Source organism: Natator depressus, chromosome 6 (genome assembly GCF_965152275.1).
Source record: "Natator depressus isolate rNatDep1 chromosome 6, rNatDep2.hap1, whole genome shotgun sequence".
NCBI classification, from domain to species: domain Eukaryota; kingdom Metazoa; phylum Chordata; order Testudines; family Cheloniidae; genus Natator; species Natator depressus.
The window spans coordinates 117169784-117195551 of record NC_134239.1 but is presented as its reverse complement, the minus strand read 5'-3'; the positions used below and the strand labels follow the sequence as shown (position 1 = coordinate 117195551).

The 25768-nt window shown below is 43.9% G+C and overlaps 1 protein-coding gene across 1 annotated transcript in view; it reads right to left on the bottom strand.

The window, feature by feature from the left end:
• KCNH5 (potassium voltage-gated channel subfamily H member 5) overlaps positions 1-25768 on the bottom strand; it is a 238882-nt gene that overhangs the window by 154467 nt on the left and 58647 nt on the right. Inside the window, exon 7 of the mRNA XM_074956404.1 lies at positions 12314-12743. Within this exon, the coding sequence (XP_074812505.1) occupies positions 12314-12743 (430 nt within the window). The remainder of the gene's footprint in view (positions 1-12313; positions 12744-25768) is intronic.

The window sequence follows — 25768 nt, the reverse complement described above, 5'->3', positions numbered from 1 at the left end:
AGGTAAAGAAGACAGATATGCTGGCTCTTCATCCAGTGTGGACTTCCCCAGGCTGTGAGTATGTCAGGGATTAGGGCTGGATTCCATCAGATCCATGACAGTTGGACTGAAGACATGAGAAAAATGTGCAAATGTTGAGGAAACCTGATATGGGTTGCGGTGTGGCCATTAAATGCAATAGGATTCTTCACATTTTACAGTGTATAGCATCTTATATCTGAAGAACTTTAAGTCTCTTTATAAACATTAAATACGTTGTGTTATTCCATGACAGTGTGATTAACTTGCAATGCTACTATACTGTACTGTTCCCTCCCACTGGACAGGAACTTTATTTCCTACTGTCAAACTCATCAGTCATTTTCCAATGTTTAAGCCTCTCCAGACGTACAAAGGTGTCACTTTTTTCTCCAGTTCTGACATTTAACAAGGACAAAATCTGGGCAGGGAAATTTGACTTAAATGAAAAGTCAGGATTTCCTTAGGGCAGGAGCTCTCCAATTTTTTCATATTGTAGCTTGCTTCTTAAATCCTGCTCTCTGGGACCCCACCTCTCCTCCCAATCCCATACATTTCGGAACTAGAGTACTTTGTTGCAGAAAAAATTAGCTCATTATTACGCAAGAACGGCCATACTGATTCAGACCAATGGTTCATCTAGGACAGTATCCCATCTTCTGACAGTGGCCGATGCGAGGTGCTTCAGAAGGAATGAACAGAACAGGTAATCATCAAGTGATCCATCCCGTGTTGCCCATTCCCAACTTCTGGCAAACAGAGGCTAGGGACACTTCAGAACGTGGTTTTAAAGGAGACAAGATGAAAATACTGGTTTGCAAACTGAAAATGCATATCTGACATGCATACAAAGTAGAAGTCTGCTGACAACGTGTCATGAATAGGGCCCTACCAAATTCACAGCCATGAAAAGCGCATCACAGACCATGAAATCTGGTCTCCCCCCATGAAATCTGGTCTTTTGTGTGCTTTTACCCTGTACTATACAGATTTCACCGGGGAGACCAGCGTTTCTCAAATTGGGGGTGCGGACTGAAAAAGGAATTGCGGGGGGGGGGGTCGCAAGGGTATTTTTTGGGCAGGGTCACAGTATTGCCACCCACACTTCTGCGCTGCCTTCAGAGCTGGGCGGCCAGAGAGCAGCAGCTGATGGCTGGGTGTCCAGCTCTGAAGGCAGCGCCCCGCTAGCAGCAGCGCAGAAGTAAGGGTGGCAAGACCACACCGGGCCATCCTTACTCCTGAGCTGCTGCTTTCAGAGCTGGGCGGCCGGAGAGTGGCGGCTGCTGACTGGGCCCAGCTCTGCAGGCAGCAGCGCAGAAGGAGGGGTGGCAATACCATACCGTGCCATCCTTACTTCTGCACTGCTGCTGGCGGCGGCTCTGCCCTCAGAGCCGGACTCCCAGCCAGCAGCCGCCGCTCTCCAGCTGCTCAGCTCTGAAGGCAGCGCTGCCGTCAGCAGCAGTGCAGAAGTAAGGGTAGCAGTACGGCAACACCCACTACAATAACCTTGTGAGCCCTGTCCCGCAACTCCTTTTTGCATCAGGATCCCTATAATTACAACACTGTGAAATTTCAGATTTAAATAGCTTTAAATGGATTTAAAATCATGAAAAATTTATTATTTTTAAATTCATATGACCGTGAAATTGACCAAAATGGACTGTGAATTTGGTAGGGCCCTAGTCATGCACATTCATAGATTCATAGATATTAAAGTCAGAAGGAACCATTATGATCAACTAGTCTGACCTCCTGCACAACGCAGGCCACAGAATCTCACCCACCCACTCCTGCGAAAAACCTCTCACCTATCTCTGAGCTTCTGAAGTCCTCAAATCGTGGTTTAAAGACTTCAAGGAGCAGAGAATCCTCCAGCAAGTGACCCGTGCCCCATGCTACAGAGGAAGGTGTAAAACCTCCAGGGCCTCTTCCAATCTGCCCTGGAGGAAAATTCCTTCCTGACCCCAAATATGGCGATCAGCTAAACCCTGAGCATATGGGCAAGATTCACCAGCCAGATACCCAGCAAAGAATTCTCTGTAGTAACTCAGATCCCACCCCATCTAACATGCCATCACAGGCCATTGGGCCTATTTACCATGAATATTTAAAAATCAATCAATTGCCAAAATCATATTATCCCATCAGACCATCTCCTCCATAAACTTATCGAGTTTAATCTTAAAGCCAGATAGGTCTTTTGCCCCCACTGCTTCCCTTGGAAGGCTATTCCAAAACTTCACTCCTCTGATGGTTAGAAACCTTCATCTAATTTCAAGTCTAAACTTCCCGATGACCAGTTTATATCCATTTGTTCTTGTGTCTACATTGGTACTGAGCTTAATCTCTCTCCGGTATTTATCCCTCTAATATATTTATAGAGAGCAATCATATCTCCCCTCAACCTTCTTTTGGTTAGGCTAAACAAGTCAAGCTCCTTGAGTCTCCTTTCATAAAACAGGTTTTCCATTCCTCGGATCATCCTAGTAGCCCTTCTCTGTACCTGTTGCAGTTTGTAAGGCCCCAAAGCAGCTATAAGCTCTATGTGGACACACATTTGCACTCATGCAGGGCCCTACTTATTTTGATGGGGCTCTGCAGAGGGTCCACCCACAGAGAACTCTCTGCAGGGTCGAGGTTTTAATCATTCAATTTACTATTTGATTTAATGAAGTGATCTGCAACTAAACTTGTAAATTAAAGATCCATCGCTAAATGGTCTGTTGGGGTACCACAGGATTTGTTTATATATGTTACCTAATATAACATACTAGGTCTTTTGTGGTCTAGATGCTAACTGACCCTTGCTAACTGAGAAATAGAGAGGTTCTGGGTACACCGGGAAAATGTGAGCACCGCCTCCACATCATGAAAGGACGGATATTTCAGGTGCTCAGTTGCATAATCTGTAAGTAAGCAGAAGCACTGCCTAGGGGTTCCCCCATTCATACTTGGACATTTTTTTTTAAATCTATGACTGAGTAATTTTCAGTCATTTTAGATAACATTGTACAGTAACAGCTAAATACCATTCCTTCACTCTTTCCTCTCCTAATCTCTGCCTCCTGTCCCTAAAGACCACAAATTCATTTAAATGAATCAACTCAATAACAACAGAACTAAAGCATATATAAACCTGCTCTAGATAGAACTTCACAAGAATTCCACTAACACTTCCCAAAGAGGCTGTTTTATAGTGTACAGCTGTTTGCATTAGAGGCACATATGTTTTTGCTACAAACTAACTGCCTGAATATTTTTAAACCTGCCACCATTTCAGAACACAAGCAAAACAAAAGAGTACACACCCACAGTTCTTCTGTCAAGAAAATCCATTGTATCCTTGCCAATCCTTATGGATTGAATACTCATGAAAGAGTGCTGCATGATCCGATTCTTTTATTTCAATTCTTCTGACTTCTAGGAGTAACTCTACTGCTGTTTAATTTAGGCTACTCATTCTTTTACAGTCTGACTCTTCCCTCAACAGCTAGAGGAGAATTTCATATAAAATACTATGATATGTTTAGAGAATGTTAAGGCTGCAAAGTTGAGAATGGCCCTGAAACCATTCTTCTGTCTGAAAATGTTTTACCTGCTATTGCTACAGGTAACAGCTAAGATCACTATAATTGCAAAGCACTAGAGAGAGAAAAAAACAGCTCTGGTTTTTCAGCTTGTCTACTTTGTACATTTCATAGCACTTTGCATCTACTTCAGTGATTCTCCACCTTTTCAATACCAGAAATTCCCAGAGAATCTAGATGGGATCCAGCTTGGGCCTAACTCTCATTTAGCAACACTAGACGGCCAGCAAGTGATTGCAAGGAGGTCACAACCAGTCAAGTTGAAAATCTCTTGTCCGGTCAGTTTGATATTTACATATAGACTATATTTTTTCCCATATAGAGTCGGTCAGTTACCCCTGATGTTTGTATGGGTCTTTCACCACAGCAACAGGGAAGAGAACAATGTTTAAACAATAACAAAATATGGCTGTGAAACAACAAGGTTGGCAGGAGATTCAGGGACATGTGTAGCACTGGGAACTACACTGTGGTTTGTTTTTAACTTACTAGGCTTCAAGTTGATGATGGGTAAAAATTTCAAAAGTATGTGACTTAAGATTCTAAGTCTAATTTTCAAAAGTGACTGAGGGATGCAGAACACTAAATTTAATTGAAAATCAATGGCACTTAGGTTCCTAAGTAACCTGACAACTTGTGAAAATATAGTTTCCCCAAGTAGAGCTGGATGAAATTTTTAAAACAAAACTTTTTTTGGTGAAAAAGGCAGATTTGGCAACACCAAAACATTTCACAAATTCATACTGGTTTTGCCAAATTGTTTCAGTCAAAAAGATCAAAATATTTTGTTTCAACATTTTCAAAGCATTTTCAGTTTTTGGTTCAAAACATGACTTTCCATTTCACAATTTCCTATAATTATACTAATAAATAAATAAAGGTTTTAAATGGTTGACATTGAAACTAAACATTTTGATTTTTTTGTAACAAAATGTTTCTTTCAACCTTTTTTTTTCCTTCAAATTTCCATTTACCGACAAATTTTTTTGGTTTAACCTGAAACAATTTTTTAAAATTATTTTTCAGAATTGCCAACAAACCAAAAAATCCATTATTCACCCAGCTCTACTTCCAAGTGACCTAGATGCCTTTTGAAAAATCTACCTAGTATCCCTTTAGCTCTAGAAAGCTTTAGAAAGTCAAGAAATACTGATGTTTAGAGGGTAGGCATGCAACTTTACCCCTGCCATCTGGCAAAGCAGGACAGGTTTACAAACTTATCTTCAGAGAGCTTTATGGAAGGGGGAAGCAATTATCACACCCACTCACTCACATTAAAAGGGTGTGGTCTGCCAAAAACGGGGTGTGGCTATACTCCAGAGGCAGATTTTTCAAAGATACGTAGGGTCCTAAAGATATAACTAGATGCCCGGTAGAATTTTGACAAGATTCCTCACTATGCTGGAGTGCCTTTTTGATATCTCACTAGGGGCCTATCAGCATTGTTTGGCACCTAGATATCTTTAAAATCTGCCTGCAGGTGACTAGCACACCAGGATGCTGTCTGCAGCATATGGTAACGGAGGACACGTGTTGCCTCCCTTACCCAGAAGGGGAGAACACCCCAGTGTGCTATATGGTTACCTAAGGGCTCTGGTGTGCAACACATGAATGAAACCCCCTCTAGAGCACCCCAGAGCAGCTCCTCCTGTTAAAGGCAGGACTTCACTCAAGATGGCCAATGCGATCATGCTTAACACACGTAAGGTTTGTCAGCAGCACAACAAGAAAATCAAACCAAATGCCAGTACATGACTGATTTAAACTGCTCAGCCATCAGTACATTTTCACCTTGCTATCACCAATTCAATTCATGGCCTGGCTGGAAAAGATCAAAACTGGAGTGTTTTATAGAGACTGATGCTGGCAGAAACCATGCCATTGCCTCTCACGAGAAGGCTTCTCTCACCCCAGCCATCAAAGCAGTGGGGTCAATTCCTTACAAGTTTTGTCGCTACCCTTCCTTGCCCTTACAGCAGCGTCCAGCAATGCCTTCTTTCCCTTTTATCCTGCTACACCCATTATCTCCGATTCAGGCCTCGTGGTAGTGATTCATGCATCTCATGTCTAGAGTGCTCTAACTGCCACCTATGCTACCTGGCACTGACCCTAAGGAACATTCAGAAGCTGCAGCCGGAGCAGCACACAGCTTTCAGCCCTCTAAATGTGGCTAACCAACATGAATTCATGACTCTGTGTTGCAAGGCAACCAAATTCCTGGTCCAGATAGAGGGCTTTACCCTGTGTCTCACCTAGACTCATCTCTCTCTCTCTCACTCTGCTCTCTACCAGGTCCGCTACAGTAGCAATGCTTTAGGTGAATGAACCCACTTTTGAACTTGCAATGGTTGCGGGCGGGCAAGGCTTGGAGGAGGGTCTGCGCTTACAGAACTGACTTCACAGGGTAATCAGACTGAGCCCAAATCTCACCAAGCAGGCACCTGCTTAAGCCAGCTAGAAGAGACACTCAAAACAGCTCTCCTAGAAAACCCACTGGCTCCTGATCCTGACAAGAAGTCAACTTAAAAAGGCGGTGAAAGGGGAGACCTTCCCCGAAGAGGAACCAGGCATATCTTATTTTGTAAAGTACCCGTTACCAGTGTTGGATGCATACAAATAGCAGGGAAACCTGACTAAGACACTGCCCGTCACCCACGCTCCAGTCCTGTTGTTACAAGACACACCTCCAAAGAACACCAAAACAGAATGGTTACAATTCTGCTCCACCTTTATCAGAGGGCCATCATCAGTTGTTCTCAACAGGCTTCATCGTACACATTACATGTCTGACCATTTTTAGAAAGCGCCGTGCCTTTGAAACATTTCACTAGGGCAGAGTTTAGTTCTGTAATGTATCCTTTCTTGGGAGAGTTAGGAAAGCTGCTGGTGATGAAAGTCCCTCACACATCTCTGCCAATGCACTTCAATCTTGACCTGCAACACTCCTGGTGCTCCAGTTCTGGGCTTCCCTGGGCAGATCCCAATCAAGTGGAGCGGTGCCAAACTACATGGTAGTTTCAGGTTTTGTAATACAGTCAAGTGTCCACAAGCGAGAAAGGGCTCAATCCTGCCCTGGGGCACAGCGCGGGGAGGAGGAACAAGTGGAAGTTAAAACCATGTAGACAGCTCCCTCCCCTAGATCAAGAAGCAGAGCAGGATCTCTGTATTGTGTTCAAGAAACTGCTAGGAAAGGAGGCCAGCTATAATGCCAGCCTACATGCTACCTCCTTCACAGGACAAGGTTTGCAGACCAGCCCTTCTAGCCCATATGTCTCTGTCAACAGATGGCTGTCCATGTGCCTGTCACATTTTTGGGTGCTATGAACATGACACATTTTAACAGCAGCAGCCAGAGCGATCTGTCAGTTCACACTGCTCTTGTTTAAAGGAACTGCAGAGGGCTCCCACCCACCCATTCTCACCCACTGGCCTCGTACTTCCAAGGCACTCGAAGGGAGGTCTACACTGCACTGTAAACCTGGGCTCAGACCCAGGTTTGAGCTCAAAATTCCCTACCTCCTTAACCCCTTCACACAAATCTTTCTGACTCGGGTCATCAAGCACTCAGGACCTGAGTCCTAGCACGAGTCCTGCTGCGACTCAAGTCCAAGCCCTGTCCTTTGGCAGTGTGGACTCAGCTCAAGCCGCAGTCCTGAGGCACAGAGTCTGTGTAGGGCAGTATGGACGCTGTAGCATGGATGTCAGACCCAGATCCAGCAACTGTAAACCCAGGTTTAAAATGTAGTTTGAAGACTTGGAAACGTGGAGTCCACAAGTGCAGGTCCCACAGACCAGTGTTCACAATACAGTTTAGACATGCCCAAAGGGGCCAGGGAGAGTTAGTCATGAGGCCTCCACTGGCTGTAGAGAGGTCAAAGCCTCCTACTGCCCCAGGAGGAGAATCATGTCTCTCCCACACCTCCCACTGCTGATAGGAGAAGCAGAAGGAAGAAACTTCTGTACATAGGATGAACCCTCGTATGAGACAGTAAAGTGCTACATTTTATTCATCGTTAGACATACAGTCCAGTGCATTCCTGCAGACATAAAACCTCCTCACACAAATGCCATTGCAAGCCTGCTATTTGTTGCAGTGCAAAGTATGATTTAATCTTCATGGCTGGTAATGATTTTTCCTGGGAGCGGCTCTATTACATATATTTTCATAGGGATTAAAACTAAATCCTACAGACCCTTGGGACTGCTTGCCTGGAAATCTGCCAGACAAGCTCCCGCTTCCAATTAAGGCATCATACACAGCTCAACTGGTGTACAGCTTTTGCCATTGCTTAACCCATTTGCTAGATAACCCTGTCTGGGTCATGCAAACAGCACCCAAGTGGCTGACTACAGTAGGCTGAAGATGAACTGACTAACATCACTTGAACAATAAAAGAATACCCTGGAATGAATTATTTGCTGGCTTTTAGCAACAACAACTTATCTTCGCACTGGAAGCAGACCACATCACACTCCCAAACCAGGGATCTGAACCTGAGAAAAAGCAAACCGCTGTGTAGGAAGTAGAGCTGCAGCCTTCAGAAGGTCCTGTTTCAGCACAGTTCACTCACAGCTCATTAGGAAGGGCTCTGTTACAAGGAAAGGTGGATCAGATGAGAACACCTGACCCACTTTCTGCAATAAATGTCTCTCCAGCTTGTAAAACTAAAATAGGGGAATGTTACTGAAATGAGAGCCTCCCACGAACCGTAACAAGGCTGAATCATACCCACAGTCAGTAAATGACGATGTTTTCACTGTTTCCAATCTACAGATGCAAGGCATTGCACTGTATATGTTCAGTGCCAAAAGAATTGTCGTCATTTTGACCTTTGAAGGCGGCTAGCAGTTCACATGATAATACTCTGTAACTGCACTTTGTGGAAACTGCTGCAGTATCTACTAGAAATAGGCAAAGCTTCTGGAGGAGGTTTACAACCACATAAATTCTGATGAGCCATCACAAAACTAGCTTGAATTAGCAAACTTTGCCCTCTGTAATTTAAACCCAATGATTCTTTTAAGGATGAGTCAATGTTAAAAAAAACCCCAAAGAACAAAAAACAACAAAACCTACCGGTATTTTTTACTCTCAAGGGAAGCCTGGCCTATGTGGTACAATACCCATTCAAAGGTAGAACGGCCATACAGAATTTCAAGGCTCTTCAGAGGGCTAAGGCATGAACGAGAGATTCTTCTGGGGGTTTCATATTCAGAGATAGAGCAGACACGGTTAAACACTCAACATCCATTGTCTCGGGTGTTCTTCAAGAACATGGCTATGATCTTCCACTTATTGTTACCTGATACGGTAAGTTTCACATTCCTGGTCCCACACCTCAGGCTCACTATCCAGCATGTTCAATTATGTGAAACTGACCAAACCCATGCAGTTACTCTATGACATCAACTGAAGACCTAGTATAACAGGGATTTTGTTGGAGGAAATCACAAAGGGGGGGGAGCTGGAACACATAAGGGGAGAGCGTAAGTTGCCAGGAGACAATGGGAGGCTTGAGGGAAAGGTCCCTCATGCAGGATAAGATACCGCTGCTTCAGGCGAAAGACTTGACAGACATATCCACTCTCTCCAATCTGTGCAGTAGATGCAATGACCTAATCAAAGCAAAGTGAGCTATAATAAACTGAATTCCCAATGCACTTTCCGCCTCCAGAAACAACAAAAACAAAATACACATTTATACAGCACAATCTTCACTCAAGAGTCACAGGTGCCTTACAATAAAAGCAGCACGGTTTAAAGTTCAGATGCAGCAAACAAAGCTGGTTTTTCTTAGCATTAAACACCAAGATGGACTGAGTAAGTCAAAGAGATATCCAAGGTACGTTCCATGACCATGGAGTATAGTTGTTAAAAGCACTCTCTCCTGAAAGAGGAAAGGTGATCTCTTTCCGAAAGACTAAACAAGCTGCTGAAGGTGACCACAGTGAACAGCCAGGTGACCAAAGATCTGTCAAATGTACAGCCAACCACATTCACTTTGTTTTTCCATAAGGCAACTTGTGCTGTCAGCTGCACAGCTTTAACGCTTCATTAGTTTTCAAATGTATGCCTTTTTGTAATGCTGGCCATTCATATAATCTCTCCAGATACACTTTCCTCCTCCAGATAACTTCACCATTGAAAATAGAAGACTTCTGGCTTGCACAAGTCACTGCTTGTTGATAATACAGCAAATAATTTATTCCATGGCTGAAGATTGCATGCTTAGGCAATTGGGATTGTGATGAATTACTATCTCTGTTTCCAATGCTAAGCTTAAAACATTTGGCAGTTAGAAAAATGTTTCCAATACCAAACTACTGGTATTAGCAAACATTTACAGGATTAGCACTATAGTTTAGCATCTCCCAAAGGAAAAAGTTCCTTTCTGGCTTATTACAGTTTCTCCTGCATGCTTTCTTCCTTGTATAGCTCCTTTTCGTTTTCATACAGTCAGATTGTCAATGATGTACACACTCAAATACACATGCACAATCCAGCAGGTCTAATTAGCGTACGCATATACCATGACTGCAAAGCACAAGCTTGATGTTTGCAAGCAGGCATGGCTAGTTAGCCATCTAACTAGCCATGAAAGCAATCAAGTGACCCATTTATTTTATTTAGATTTAAGTTTACATTGCACTCACAATTACGATACCTGAATGCACAAATTAGGCCCACACAATTGGGCATGTAGATTTATACGGGCCCATCTTTGACAATCAGATCCTCAAGCATTCACTCTTAAATCTGCAAAACTCCCAAACTTCTACTGATGTAATTTTAAAATATAGATAAAAAATTAGGTTCTGCTCCCTGTACCTCCCTTCTACGGGCAAAATCCTGTTCACCTTACTCACATGAGTAGCTACACCAATGCCAATGAAATTACACACTTGAAAACAGCAGGTAGGATTTGGCCCCCTTGCTGTTCCTTCTCTGTACACGCAGATTTTCAGGCTCTGTCACACTTCACCCTAATCCCCACAATCCCAGTCACCAATTCCAGCGGATAGTTCTGCAGTGCTTGTGATGTGCCCAGCCTGGGTGTCACTTTGGTAACATTCAGGATCACTATCAATATCAGCCTCTGGGATGGGCAAAGACTTTTGTCAATATCAAACCTTTGGTTCCAGCATGTATCTTTCATATCTCTGCCACATGTTTCAGAGAAGAATGTAGAAACAATGTGCCCAGTTGCAGGAAATGCAAAGAAAGTGACAAGCCCCATTTCCTCTGCTCCTGTCCTGCCCCAGGTCATTTAATGATGATGTTCAATTACCTGTGAAAGTCCCTTCCTCTGCACAGCATTAGAGCTCTCCAGAAAAAGCAAGGAAAATAAGATGATTGAAATATTTAAGATGCCGTAAAACCATTCTACTGTCCCAGTACTTAGACACCTGCACATAGTATTAAACACCATCGACAAAACATGTGTATTTTCTATGTCATACACACAGTAGCTCAACAACAATCTAGCTTTTTGGAGTTGATTTTTTATAGATTGCAAGGTTAACTGAAACACATTACGTAAAAGACTCATTAAAAGCAAATTGTATGACACCACGCTGTAGGCATGCAGTCAGATTGCTGATTCCCCAATCTTAAAAACAACCTGAATGTGTTAAAAATAGTAAACAGATTTAACAAGCTGAGGAGCTTAAGAAAGTTGCTTTTTACAGTTCAGTATTTTGCAAAGATGGACCCAAGGTGTTAGCTGAGTTAATTAGCAAAGAGATTATGCAGATCCTAATTTGAAAGGTTTTGTTTGCATCCTTGTTATATAATCACTTAGTGGTTGTACAGAGCTTTGACAATGTAAAGCATTAGTAGAAATGCCAAGTATTGAGATTATCAAACAAACAGTTAAATATTTCCCTCTTTCACCCGCATTATATTAATATTTATTACATTTTTCAACAATCCCCAGCTACTCAAACAATGCTATATTTTGAAGATGATTCTTCACCAAAAGAACAGTCTGGTGCTCTTGCCTAGACAGTATAAAACAAGAAACAGTCCTTTGTACAGCCATTTTAAAGCCATTCTAGAGGAGCTGCAAAATAGCAGGAAACTGAGAAGAGGTACAATATAGTGTCTTGCAATGATCTCCTCTACCTCCAGCTTCCATGGTGACAAAAGTTACCATTCTCAGGAGATAAAAATAGAGCTTACAGTAAAACCAAGCCAATGAGATAAAAGGTACAACCACCTTATGCAATCATCATGCTTTTTTGAAAAACAAACAGTTGGGTCACCTTGATTGTTTTAATACTATGGGTTAATTTAAGCTGGGCACCATCAGTGTGTGTGCGTGCAAATTTTAACCAAATTCAAATTAAGACACTTAAAATGTACCCAAAATGATCTTTAAAATGCGAAGAAATCCTAGTCTCACTATACACCAGTGATCATACTTAACCTACACTGTATCTTGCAATCTAATCACAAGCTCTGACAATAAAATTGTTCAATTTTTCAGTTGTGGTTTCAGCTTTATTCCCTGGTTATTTATCTGCAGTGGAAGATGCTAAAATATACTCTACGTGTCAAGAGTGCTGATGCCAAGCATAGGAAGCTGAAAATGCAACTAATTGTGAACAGTACAAGGATCCAATGCATATGGTTTAAATATTTCTCTTTTCATACTGTACTAATGCAAAGATCTACATGCAAAATAAAATAAAATGATTCTACTTACAGCCAACCATCATCATGGCCACCGAAAAAATCTTCTCTCCATCTGTGGTTGGAGCTATGTTTCCAAATCCTATTGTTGTAAGGCTTGTCATGGTAAAGTAGAGAGAGGATATATACAATGAGTCTTTGCTGGGGCCTCCTTCCCACTGCCCTGAGCCGCTGGTATTGTACCGATAGGGTGCCCCTATACTCAATGCCAACTGGTAGAGCCAGCTGTCTGTCTTGATTGTATTAGTGACTTCATCTATAACTTCATAGTCCCCAATGCTGTACCATATACAGGCTAGCCAGTGGGCCACTAGTCCAAAGACACAGACCAACAGCACTAGTACTGCAGCACCATATTCCAGATAATGGTCCAATTTCCTGGCAACACGACCAAGGCGTAGAAGTCGCACCACTTTTAAGGAACTGAAAAGGCTGCTGATCCCCTAGAAAAGAATAAGTTCCATTACATCATCAGAAATACATGCTGTTTTACTCAATAGTGTAACACAAAAAGAACAGGAGGACTTGTGGCACCTTACAGACTAACAAATTTATTTGAGCATAAGCTTTCAGGAGCTACAGCTCACTTCCGAAAGCTTATGCTCAAATAAATTTGTTGTAGCACCTTAGAGACTAAGTCCTCCTTTTCTTTTTACCATTTTAAAGTCAATGGAAGGTTTAGCATGGATTTCAGTGGGAACAGGTCCAAATTTAAGTACACAATCCAGAAGGAGGCTTCTCTAAGTTTATCAAAGAACTGCACCCCCTGCAGGACAGTAAATAGGGACACAGAATTGCCATACTGGATCAACCAATGGACCATCTGGTCCAATATCCTGTAGTCAGTGCCATATGCTTCAGAGGAAGATGCAAGAAAACATGTAAACAACAGCCATGGAATAACCTGCACACAGGGGAAACTTCTACTATGCCACCCATCAGTGAGTGGCTGGCCAACATCCTGAAACAAGAGGGATTATATCCCTTATTATTTGTAGTCACATCCAGTGTAATGTGGATGTCCTTTTATCCATATAGATAGCTCACTAATTCTGAGGGTGGGATACTACCTAATCACTGACAGCCAATTGCTCTGTTTAGTGGGTATCATATACACCAAGCGCCACTAGTCAGAAATGTACACGAAAGAATTTACTTGCTGGTCAGACAGTATAGATATTTCCCTACGGTACTTTTTTTTTTTTAACTCAAGAAAAGTACAAATTAATGGAAGCACAAATACTTAGGAAATAGAAGCACACAGGAATGTTTTTAAAGAAATGGAAACATTTGGGAAGGAGCAGAAAGTGTGTATATCCCTCTGAACGCAAGTATGATTCACAATGGTGTTAATGGAAGTTATACATGCAGAATGAAGAAAAATAAAGCTCCCAATTTATTGTAATCCCATGATATAACTAACTTCTGCATTAAATTAATTAGTGATTCAAAATAGAAGCCGTACAAAGGAAGAGTTCTAATATAAAATACTAAGACGGCACAGACATTAAATTTAAAATAGAAATTAAGGCAATGAGGCAAACATTCTAAGTTTCTATGCGAAGATTAAATTGTACTTTTCTATGCATCATTATTGAATTAGTCTAGTCAAAACATTAGCTAATTATATTATCAAACTGTAAAATACTGGAATTCCTGTAGTTAATTTCAGCATCAAAAAAACCTTATTCCCCTTATGCATCTGTGTCTCCTATCGCAGGCTGTATTTGAAGGGTAACCTACAACTGATGTTTCTAGGTTCAATACATTAGACAATGGTCTTGTTTTTCAAATCCTGTACATTTTTCACATTCAGTCATTTTGTTTCAGACCCCCAAATCCTTAAATTGAAGATCTGTAACTGCACTGGAGTGCATACAGTGACTGACACTAAGAAAGGAAGTGGAATTTTCCAGTTTTGATTACGATAGTCTGCATTTATGTTCTCTCAATTTTACACAATCTATCCTTACTCTGATTTCCAACTGAGCAGACGCTGGTTCGTTTTTTCTGTAATACGTGGTCATTGGTAGAGCCCTGCAAATCTGCGGATACCCACTTTATATCCACAGACCATGTTTGTGGATCGGATGCGAATACAAACTTTGTATCCGCACAGGGCTCTAGTCCCATTGGGCCATGGTACATTGTGACCCGAATGTAAAAACCATTGAAGTAAGTGGAAAAGATTCCCACTGATTTCACTGGGCACTCGGCTGGACCCAGCCCAACTACAGTCTAAGAGACCCACAAAGCAAAAGCCCAGTGCACCTATTTTTAAAAAGGGGAGGATATTCTTATGATACTACATTGCACAAGTTCATCCATGGTGTCACTCCGCTGAAGTCAGCACTTTACAAATTAAAGGCCTAATCCTGAAAAGTTCCAAACACCTTCTGTGACATCAGTGGGAAAAAAAGAAGAGAATGGGAGAAAGTCCCTGCAGGATAGGGCCCTGTAGTGGGGACACCATTTGCCTGGCTTCCTCATGTGGCCAAGGTGTTTCCACCGCACCCCGTCTGCCTCCTCTCTTTGGGGCCCCTTAGAAGTGCCATATAGTCTCTCAGGGGAGGGTGGATGGTAACCCTGAGAAAATGGGTCGGTAGCCCAAAGTAATTCAAAATAGTCCTCAGCATCCCAAACACAAAGTCCGTCATAGCAACCCCATAGTTCGTACCCATCTCCAAAGCTCCTGCTAACCACCGAGCCCTTATTGGGCCCAGCAGAAGCCTAGCCTGCCAGCTCTGCCTTCCTTCAGTGCACGCAATGTTGTGAGAGGGAAAGCAGCATGTATACTCCTCTCCTTCTGATGGCTCCTCCTGATTGGTAGGGAGGGGAACCCTCCCTAGCATGCAGTATAGGGCTCCTGATCCCAGGACCTTAACTAACAGTCTGCCCATCCCGCTGCTAACTGCCTGGAATCACCTCCTCTCTTCCTCTTTCAGCCAGTTTCCTAGCATGTGCTTACACCAATATCCCTGGGATGGGGGTCTTCTGCCCACACCCACATCCTGCTTAGGCTTAAAAGGCCAGTATACCCCATTACAGGCCCCAATACCTCTGTCAAGTAGGTACATATTATTCCCCTTTTACATATGGAGAGACTGAACCAGAGATTCAGTCCAAGGAGTCACTGTCAGGCTTGGATTAAAACTCAGGAGTTTCTTATTATTATTTATTATCTGTATTACTGTAGGTCCCAGGACCCCCAGTCATTAACCTGAATCCCATTGTGCAAGGTGCTGTACAAACAAAAGGACAGTCTCTCCCCCAAAGAGCTTACAGTTTGGCTCATCCTCCTATGCTCACACTCAATGTTTTCTCTTTCTAAGTTATAAAGATAGGTTACCAGCACCAGTACAATTATCCTCAAAAATAACATTTAACTCCAAGTCTCAGAGAAAGTCTGTGTTGGAAATTACACCCTTTCCCAAACTTACATAACGATCACCTTTCATTTTGCATCACTGACCCAGGATCTATTTATCATACCATGAAACAAAGGGAAACACTCAATTTTAACTGCTGTTGATATATGCCTTACCTGAAATAGTACTACTGTGAAACTTGTTCAAACGGCCTGCTAGTCTCCAAGCCAATTTAGTTGGATCAATTGTTTTAAGACCAGTAAAAAGAGATTTACAGTCTGCTTAAACTAAGAAGAAGGTGAACAGTTTAAAAAATCTTTTCCACAAAGTACTGTACCAAGGCCCCAATTCAGCGAAGCACTTAAGCATGCACTTGACTTCAAGCATATGAGTTTTCCTATTGAAATCAGTGGGACTACTCAGGTGTTTAAGTACAGTGCTGCGCCTGAATGGGTACCTCTGGTACTTCCTCTGACACAAAATATCTCCTGAGGATAATGGTGTAACTGATAGATTGTTCACACAGGGTTTTGCCAAAGATTCAATAGAGGTGGAATTAATTAGGGCAACTGGATTTTAGTGTCAAATTAATGCCGTAAAGAATGTAGGTTAACACAGGTTGTTGTTTTTTTAATCCAACAGCTTGCAATTTGTCTTTGTGTTCATTCTCCTTTCAGGCGGCAGGCTGTATTATATTATGATAACTTATGGATCATGTAAAAAAAAAACTATGTTGGGAATCCAACACTATTTTAAAGGGGGGTTGCTAGTTTGGCCCCAACAGCCTCAAGAACTGTCGGAGCGGAAAGGGGATTTAGAGCAACCTGAGTGGTGCAGCTGTGGATCTAGTCCAATTTTCTCATAATATCCTTCAGATGTTGTAAAATACATTTTTGACACTGCAGAGCCAGCCTCCGAGGAGGATAATTTGTCATTACATTAACATATCTGGGCAGAAAGTCAATTGAGCCAAATGCTTGCAATATCTCATAGACTACATGTTCTCTGCTTGAGGACATCAGATTATATTATGAGCATGAACACAATCTGAAACCACATCTCATGAAATGAAAGGGTTGTGGACAGGGTATTAAATCATGGCACAATGCAACCAGGCCATTTTCTCATCTCACAGCTTGTCTGGACTTCAGAATTTTCCTAATTGAAAAACTGTTTATGCAGAAAAGCCATTTCATTTGTACAGATTTGGAAGTATTAAATCCAAAAATAATATTCAAAATCCATTTATGATTTTCTTGTTTTAAAAAGTTTAGGGAATGATCCAAAGTCCATTGAAGTCAATGGAAAGATTCCCCTTGACATCAGTAGCCACTGAATCAGAAAACAAAAGAAAATAAAAATAATCAAATGGTACTTATTGTGACAAAGCCAGACATTTACAGGGGGAAAAAAGCAAACTACGCTAAAGTTTAATAGCCCCTGTACTGCACATGCTGTTCTCTGATGGAGATTTGCGTTTACTCCAGTTCTTCCAAACTCACATTTTTAAAAAGATACGGTGGCTAGAAATGAGAAAATCCTGCCACTATTCTCACTTGAGATTATTGTGATGTTCTCACTCTCCTTATGTTCAGAATCTGGCCAACTGTTGCTCCATCCACAATCTCATTTATTTGGTTAATACTGAATCCCCAACTTCCTTGGCCCTTCTCTGTGGTTTTAAGTCCTTGTGTGGTATGCAGACTTGGTTGCTTGACAAACCACTTTGGACAATGGAAAGAGATCACATGTGCTTGCCGATTCCTTTAGATCTATCAGCCATTTTGGTACTGTTGACCACAAGGAACCAGGGACAGTCCTGAAGACCTACACAGGGATAGGTATAGCTGAGTGGTACAGTTCATTTCTTCTGGAAAGAACACAGCCAATAACATTGGGCATTTGCTCTTCTGATCCATGAGCTCTTGTAATGAGTACAAGTTTCTGATCTAGCATCTTTCCTATTAAATAGGTGCATAGTGGGGCTGGCTGTGGTGTCTTCTGAATATTCAGATGGTAGCAGTTTTCCTTCTGTACTTAGCAAGGAGAGCATTTTCAATGAAGGGTCCTTCATTTACTCACAATTAAACAAAGCCAAATTTGTTGACTTGGGAATATTGCAAAGTCTATTTCCTCAAACTTTCTTGAATGGACATGTTGAACGAGGAGATTAGTTTAGAGGGTTGAGTGACTGAGCATTTATCTTGTTGAATTATAGGCTGGACTGGTATTAATGTTGCCCGACACTATTATTAAGGTTGCCTGACACCTCCTATTATAAGACCCTAATTTCAGTTGCTTTTAACTTTGCCAAACTTTAACCAATTAGGCTGAAATTTTCCATTTGGGGTGTCTGCCTCAGGCTGAATTTTTTTTTTAACAAAACTTGTAGCCAACACAATTCTCTCTTTTCTGAGAATGAGGTTAGAGGAAAATATATTGTTTTGCCCATGTTAAAAAAATTCTGGTAACCTTTTCTTTTAAAAGCTCTAGTGCCCCTATGCTTTGGAGAAGGGCTTGACGTTTGGCTGCGGGGGGGGCGGGAGGGGGGAGGGCTTCTGTGTCAGAGATGTGCTTTTTCTTTCCCTAGTGAAAATCCATCCAAATTTGGTGAAGTTCTAAGACATTGAGAAATCATAGCTTGCATATGCTCAGTAGAGTCCTCTCAGATTTGAGCAGCTAGATTCCCCAAAGATTCAACGGACACTGGGCATGCTTCAGCCAGGAGCTGAATATGACTTTCCTCTGCAGCTGTAACTCTGGGCTGCTACAGGATGTGGCGAGTCAGGATGCCTGAAATGGAGGCTCCCTGTGCTCTCAGTTCAGGTGCTTTCCTGGATGGGTCCAGGCAGCATAGAAGAGCAAGGAATCTACCTGATTTAAACAAGGAAAAAATCAAGGGCCAGACCTGAAGAGGAGGTAGGGGGACCTGATTGGGACAAGGAACCTAAGGGGTGGGGGATAGGAATGGAGGCTAGCACAGGTGGGGTGAAGAGGGTGGCCTGAGAGTTGGGGTGGGGAAGGAGATTGGGTGCCAGGGAGGGAAATGGGAGGGTGGGGGACTGGAAGCCAGTAGGTGGGAGGAAGCTGAGACTGGATGAAGAAAGGGAGGTGACTCAGACTGGATGGGCAAAGAGTCTGGGACACAGAGTGAGAGGGAACTCTGATACTGGATAAGGATCCTGGGGAATGAGATTGGGACCGAGAGCCACTGGGGACAGGGAACATGGGCGGAGATGGTGGGAGAAGTGGAGCTGAGATAGGGGAGATTGACAAATCAGATGCGGAGTTGTGTGGGGGACTGGAACTGGCTGATGAAGGAAATGGAGAACAAGGACCTGGGGGTGGAAGTTGGAATGGCTGGGCAAGGAGACTGAGACCAGGATGAGAAGCCTGAGAAACAGAGACTGCGATCGGCTAGGGGAGAGGATTGGGACTCATGCCTCATTCACTGTACACACAGATCCTGCAACAAATGAAGCCAAGTGCCCTACAAGTAAGTCTCTTTCACTACCCAGTCCTGATTCATCCCCAGAACAGGTCCATCCTGTGCCTAAATGAGGTACGGGTCGTGTGGAAAAATAATATGTAATCAGGTAATTAAAAACTATCATAATTCATATGCACAAGGAGCTAATTTGAAGCACAGGGAACCTTAATTCTGGCATTTCCTAACTTCTGAGTACTTGATTTTGCAAACTTAATAATGTTCCCCTAACATAGTTCTTTGTGTTTATATATATAACGTGCGCGCGCACACACACACACACACACACACACACACACAGAGCCAGCCATACACAGGAAATAAGAACCTAGGATAGGGCTTTCAGAAGCATTCAATGTTAGCCAAACTCTGCTCCCATTCACTTTACTAGGAGCAGATTTTGGCCAAAACTGAGGACTGTTAAAAATCCCATTCTTAGAGTCTTAGGGATAGCAGTATTTTTATAAATTGATATAAAAAACATAATACCCTGCAATTATATTTTTTATACGCAGCCATGAAATATCACAAAAAAATCCCTTTTAAGCTACTATGTAAATTTGTTTGATTTTAAAATGTCATCAGCCCAGTTCTGCTATCATTTATACAAGTCTGAGTGTGACTGAAGTCAATGGGATCTGAATGGGCACATTTTATTCTGAAAAGAAAATATTTTACAGAATAACATCTCTGTAAAAGACTTGTAACTGAATCAATTAGTTACCTCACAATGATAACCTAACATACCTTTCCTAAGGTTTGGAAATCTCTTTCAAGCATAGCATTGTAACATGTAGGCTGAGCCTTCCTTTAGCTAACAACACTAACAGCATGTTGGACCCTCATGTGCACTGAATTGGTAAATTGCTCTGTAACTTTTTAACATTACAGGATGATTTTTTCCTTCAGATACATTTCAATTTTAAAATTTGATTTAGTTTGACCTTTTAATTGATTAAGCTCTGGGCACATAAACAAAAAAAAATAATTAAGAACCACGTCTGACACTTGAAATCCTCCCAAACCCACAAATCTGGGACTCCAAGCCTGGGTGTGAGTAGCCACACTGCAAGGCCATCTCCAAGTTAGCGTGCCCTCAATGGTGCTGCACTTACCAGTTTGTGTCCCCTTAGGACTTATGGGGGCATATCCCATGATTCTTTGTGCTGCAATAAGTTGAACCACTCAGTGATTCTTTCCCAGTGAATTGTGGGAAAACTTGTCTGCCCTTCTGGGCACCCAGGAGAATTGTGGGAAGGCACTGGAGGATTATCAGCACTCACATGGTTTAGCCTCTGTCCTCACTGCAAAGTGGGTGGGTACCAGCCTAAGTGAAAGCTACACCTGGTCTCTCACCTATTGCCTCAGACAGGCCAGCTAGGCTGAAAGCACCACTAGCCTCAGGACAGAGGTTTTGTGTGTGTGAACATAACTGGGTTTAGGAGAAACACCTGAATATGAGCCTGGGTTAAGTCTGCAGTGAAGACATAACCACAGAGACTCATGGTTAGGGCTCCATGTCTGTCACGGAGGTTGTGGAAGTCATGGATTCTGCAGCGGCCAGTATGGCTGACCCCAGGGCCACCCAAGTAGCAGGACCTGGTGGCCTTGGGGACAGCCACACCAGCCACTGTTGGAGAGGCTCTGCAGCCAGCCGCACCAGCCACTGTCCTGGGGACCACCCAAGCAGTGGCCAACCCAGTTGGCCCTGTGAACTGCCAGCAGCGGTCCCAGGGCAGCCGGAGGAGTGGCTGGCTCCCTGGGGCTTTCCCCTCACACACACAGCAGCGGCCGAGCAGCAGCGGGACCCCCTGAGGCTTCTCCCCTCCCCGCAGCTGGTGCCGCAGGCCCCCCTGTTTCTCCTCCCCCCCCCCGATTCAATCAGGGGTATTTGTATGGTATAAGTCAGACAGGTCATGGGCTGTGATTTTTTGCTTCTTACCCGTGACCTGTCCATGACCTTTAATAAAAATACCTGTGATTAAATTGTAGCCTTACTCATGGTTTTAGCTGTGGAAGTCCCTGGTTCAATCCACGATATCGGTAAAAATGGCCTCTGTCAGAAAAGCATAAATAAAATATACTCCCTGAACATTTTGCACTAGCTAAAGTTTCCATCAAATTGAAATCAAAGCTGGGGGGCAAGACAGAGATGAACATCTTGATCAAGATCAAAGTTTGGTTTCCCCCCACCCTCGTGATTTAGTCCTCAGGCCAGCTAAGCTTGCCTGGATCTGAAACATGAACATATGCAAATATAAGCTTAAGAATACTGTCCTCTCTAGCTCCCACCAAGCTGTAGATCTTTTTGGGATAATTAACAAATCTCTCCTCTGGGACTGGGAGCCTGCTTCACAGCTCCTTGGAAGGATCAAAAACAACAATGCAGCAGAGATTCCAGACTTGACCTACCTCAGTTTGATTCAGAAGTTGTCTAGACCTACTGCACTGATCTGTAACGTTAGATTTCGTTACTAAGCAATTAGTAAGTAATAAGCAAGAAATAAGCACATCTCCAGAAGGTACATAGCCGTGCAGTGAAAAACAAGCACTGCTTCGTGACATATAAGCTGTCTGAAATTTTAGAAGTAAATCACTCTCAAATTTTTTCTTCAAGTTGAGCTACTTAAATAGAGCTTAGCCTTAAAATCCATGGTTAACTTCTTAATGCTTCTTTTCTGAAGTTCATGTTCAAATAAATCTTCCAACACATCACATATGCTCACCGGCCTTTTTTAGGTAATCAATTAATGTACTAAAGCCTCATGGATACTGATCTAAGTGCTAGTGCAAGAAAAATAAAAAGCAACTTTTTAAGGACTAAATTTAGGGCTGGATTCATAGAATATCAGGGTTGGAAGGCACCTCAGGATGTCATCTAGTCCAACCCCCTGCTCAAAGCAGGACCAAACCCCAATTTTTGCCCCAGATGGCCCCCTTAAGGATTGAACTCACAACCCTGGGTTTAGCAGGCCAATGCTCAAACCACTGAGCTATCCCTCCCCCCAATCCTATATGTCGCCATGTGGCCATACGGGCATAAGCTCTGCACAGGCTACTGAGAACTTTGATCCAGACAAACAGAATCCCGTTTACACCACTGAAGTCAAAGGGAGTTTTGCCACCGACTTTGATCAGTGTAGGACTGAGCCTTTACTCCCCTCGCAGAGCAGGCTGGCAGGGAGTGGATGAGGAGGGGCAGGGACTGGGTGAAGCCTTGGCTCCAACCTTCCCACTAATAGCCAGAAAGTGGAATGATGTAATTTCCTGATGATAGGCCAGCAGCAAACTACCACATCCTCACCCCCAGATCAAGGAAAGAGCAGTGAAGGAATACTCAGAGGGGTTTCTCAGGGTATGTCTACACTACAAACCTAAGTTGACCTATATTAGGTCGACTTACAGCCACCACAGTAATTACTGCGGTAGTGCAGATCCACAGGACACTCCTTGGGTCGGTGGTGCCTGTCCTCACCAGGAGCACTTCCACCGACCGAAGAGGGGCAGTGTGGGGAGCTGAGAGTCTGATCTCTTAGCTCCATGGGCAGCTCCCTGCCAAGAGCCTGGCTGCCCCCCCACCTGGGGCTTCTTGCCTCTCCGTGCCCTGCCGGGAGCTAGGCTGAAGGAAGCCAAACAAGGCTTGTCACCACTGGGGTCCAGCTGACCCGGCTTCGCGGCTCTCCCTCCCTCCCCGGGAGCTGGGCAGTCTTGTCAATTTCACGGCTCACTGTGAAATTAACAAAGCTGCCCAGCAGCAGGGGGCCACTCCGGCTTCTCATCTGCCCAGCTGGAAGCAAGGTCCAAAGCTACCCCAAATTCTCACTCCAGCTCCTAGCTGGGCACAGGGTCCAGCCACTCAGCTCTCCAGGGCAGGGGGGGCTTTCTTGTCAATTTCACAGCTCCTGCCCTTAGCATGTCTTTAAAAAAAGTAAGGACTACTTAAAGAACTACAAAGTTCTCAGTAGCCATGTTTGTCTTTCTTCCACAGGACAGAGGCGACTTTGTGTGTACAAAATGCAAACTGGTTTCCATATTGGAAGAGAAGGTTGAAGGTCTGGAGCAACAGGTATCGACCCTGCGTTGCATAAGAGAATTTGAAGATTTCCTAGACAGAAGTCAGGATATGCTTCTACGGGCACAAGGTTCTGAAGATTCAGAGCAGGCTGCACAGCGGGGACAGGAGGCCTGTGAAGAAATTTGGCAACATGTGACCTCCAGAAGAAGAAGGGGGAACGTCCATGTACCAGCAACGCAGATACAGGTAAGTAACCGTTTTCATGTTCTCTCCAGAGGTACCATTGAGGGGAGTGGCCCAGATGATACATCTGGGGGAAGGAAGCAGAAGGAGACTCTGCCAGTTGAAAGGCATGAGATGCACTGTCCTAAGGTTGGGGGTTCCACGACCACCACTCCCAAGAGAAGGAGGCGCATGGTAGTGGTCGGGGACTCTCTCCTCAGGGGGACTGAGTCATCTATCTGCCGCCCTGACCGGGAAAACAGAGAAGTCTGCTGCTTGCCAGGGGCTAAGATTTGAGATGTGACAGAGAGACTGCCGAGACTCATCAAGCCCTCGGACCGCTACCCCTTCCTGCTTTTCCACATGGGCACCAATGACACTGCCAAGAATGACCTTGAGCAGATCACTGCGGACTACGTGGCTCTGGGAAGGAGGATAAAGGAGTATGAGGCACAAGTGGTCTTCTCGTCCATCCTCCCTGTGGAAGGAAAAGGCCGGGGTAGGGATTGTCGAATCGTGGAAGTAAATGAATGGCTACGCAGGTGGTGTCAGAGAGAAGGCTTTGGATTCTTCGACCACGGGATGGTGTTCCAAGATGGAGGAGTGCTAGGCAGAGACGGGCTCCACTTAACGAAGAGAGGGAAGAGCTAACCTAGTGAGGCGGGCTTTAAACTAGGTTCACCGGGGGAAAGAGACCAAAGCCCTGAGGTAGGTGGAGAAGCGGGATACTGGGAGGAAGCACGAGCAGGAGCGTGTGAGAGGGGAGGGCTCCTGCCTCATACTGAGAATGAGGGGCGATCAGCGGGTTATCTCAAGTGCCTATATACAAATGCACAAAGCCTGGGAAACAAGCAGGGAGAACTGGAGGTCCTGGCAAAGTCAAGGAATTATGATGTGATTGGAATAACAGAGACTTGGTGGGATAACTCGCATGACTGGAGTACTGTCATGGATGGGTATAAACTGTTCAGGAAGGACAGGGAGGCCAGAAAAGGTGGAGGAGTTGCACTGTATGTAAGGGAATATGACTGCTCAGAGCTCAAGTATGGAACTGTAGAAAAACCTGAGAGTCTCTGGATTAAGTTTAGAAGTGTGAGCAACAAGGGTGATGTCGTGGTGGGAGTCTGCTATAGACCACCAGACCAGGGGGATGAGGTGGACGAGGCTTTCTTCCGGCAACTCGCAGAAGCTACTAGATCGCACGCCCTGGTTCTCATGGGCGACTTCAATCATCCTGATATCTGCTGGGAGAGCAATACAGCGGTGCACAGACAATCCAGGAAGTTTTTGGAAAGGGTAGGGGACAATTTCCTGGTGCAAGTGCTGGAGGAACCAACTGGGGCAGAGCTCTTCTTGACCTGCTGCTCACAAACCGGGACGAATTAGTAGGGGAAGCAAAAGAGGATGGGAACCTGGGAGGCAGTGACCATGAGATGGTCAAGTTCAGGATCCCGACACAAGAAAGGAAAGCAGCAGAATACGGACCCTGGACTTCAGAAAAGCAGACTTTGACTCCCTCCGGGAACTGATGGGCAGGATCCCCTGGGAGAATAACATGAGGGGGAAAGGAGTCCAGGAGAGCCGGCGGTAATGTAAAGAACCCTCATTGGGGTTACAGGGACAAACCATCCCGATGTGTAGAAAGAATAGTAAATATGGCAGGCGACCAGCTTGGCTTAACAGTGAAATCCTTGCTGATCTTAAACACAAAAAAGAGGCTTACAAGAAGTGGAAGATTGGACAAATGACCAGGGAGGAGTACAAAAATATTGCTCGGGGATGCAGGAGTCAAATCAGGAAGGCTAAATCACACCTGGAGTTGCAGCTAGCGAGAGATGTTAAGAGTAACAAGAAGGGTTTCTTCAGGTATGTTGGCAACAAGAAGAAAGCCAAGGAAAGTGTGGGCCCCTTACTGAATGAGGGAGGCAACCTAGTGACAGAGGATGTGGAAAAAGCTAATGTACTCAATGCTTTTTTTGCCTCTGTCTTCACGAACAAGGTCAGCTCCCAGACTACTGCACTGGGCAGCACAGCATCGGGAGGAGGTGGCCAGCCCTCTGTGAAAAAAAGAAGTGGTTTGGGACTATTTAGAAAAGCTGGACGTGCACAAGTACATGGGGCCAGATGCGTTGCATCTGAGAGTGCTAAAGGAATTGGCGGATGTGATCGCAGAGCCATTGGCCATGATCTTTGAAAACTCATGGCGATCCGGGGAAGTCCAGGACGACTGGAAAAAGGCTAATGTAGTGCCCATCTTTAAAAAAGGGAAGGAGGAGGATCCTGGGAACTACAGGCCAGTCAGCCTCACCTCAGTCCCCAGAAAAATCATGGAGGAGGTCCTCAAGGAATCAATTCTGAAGCACTTAGAGGAGAGGA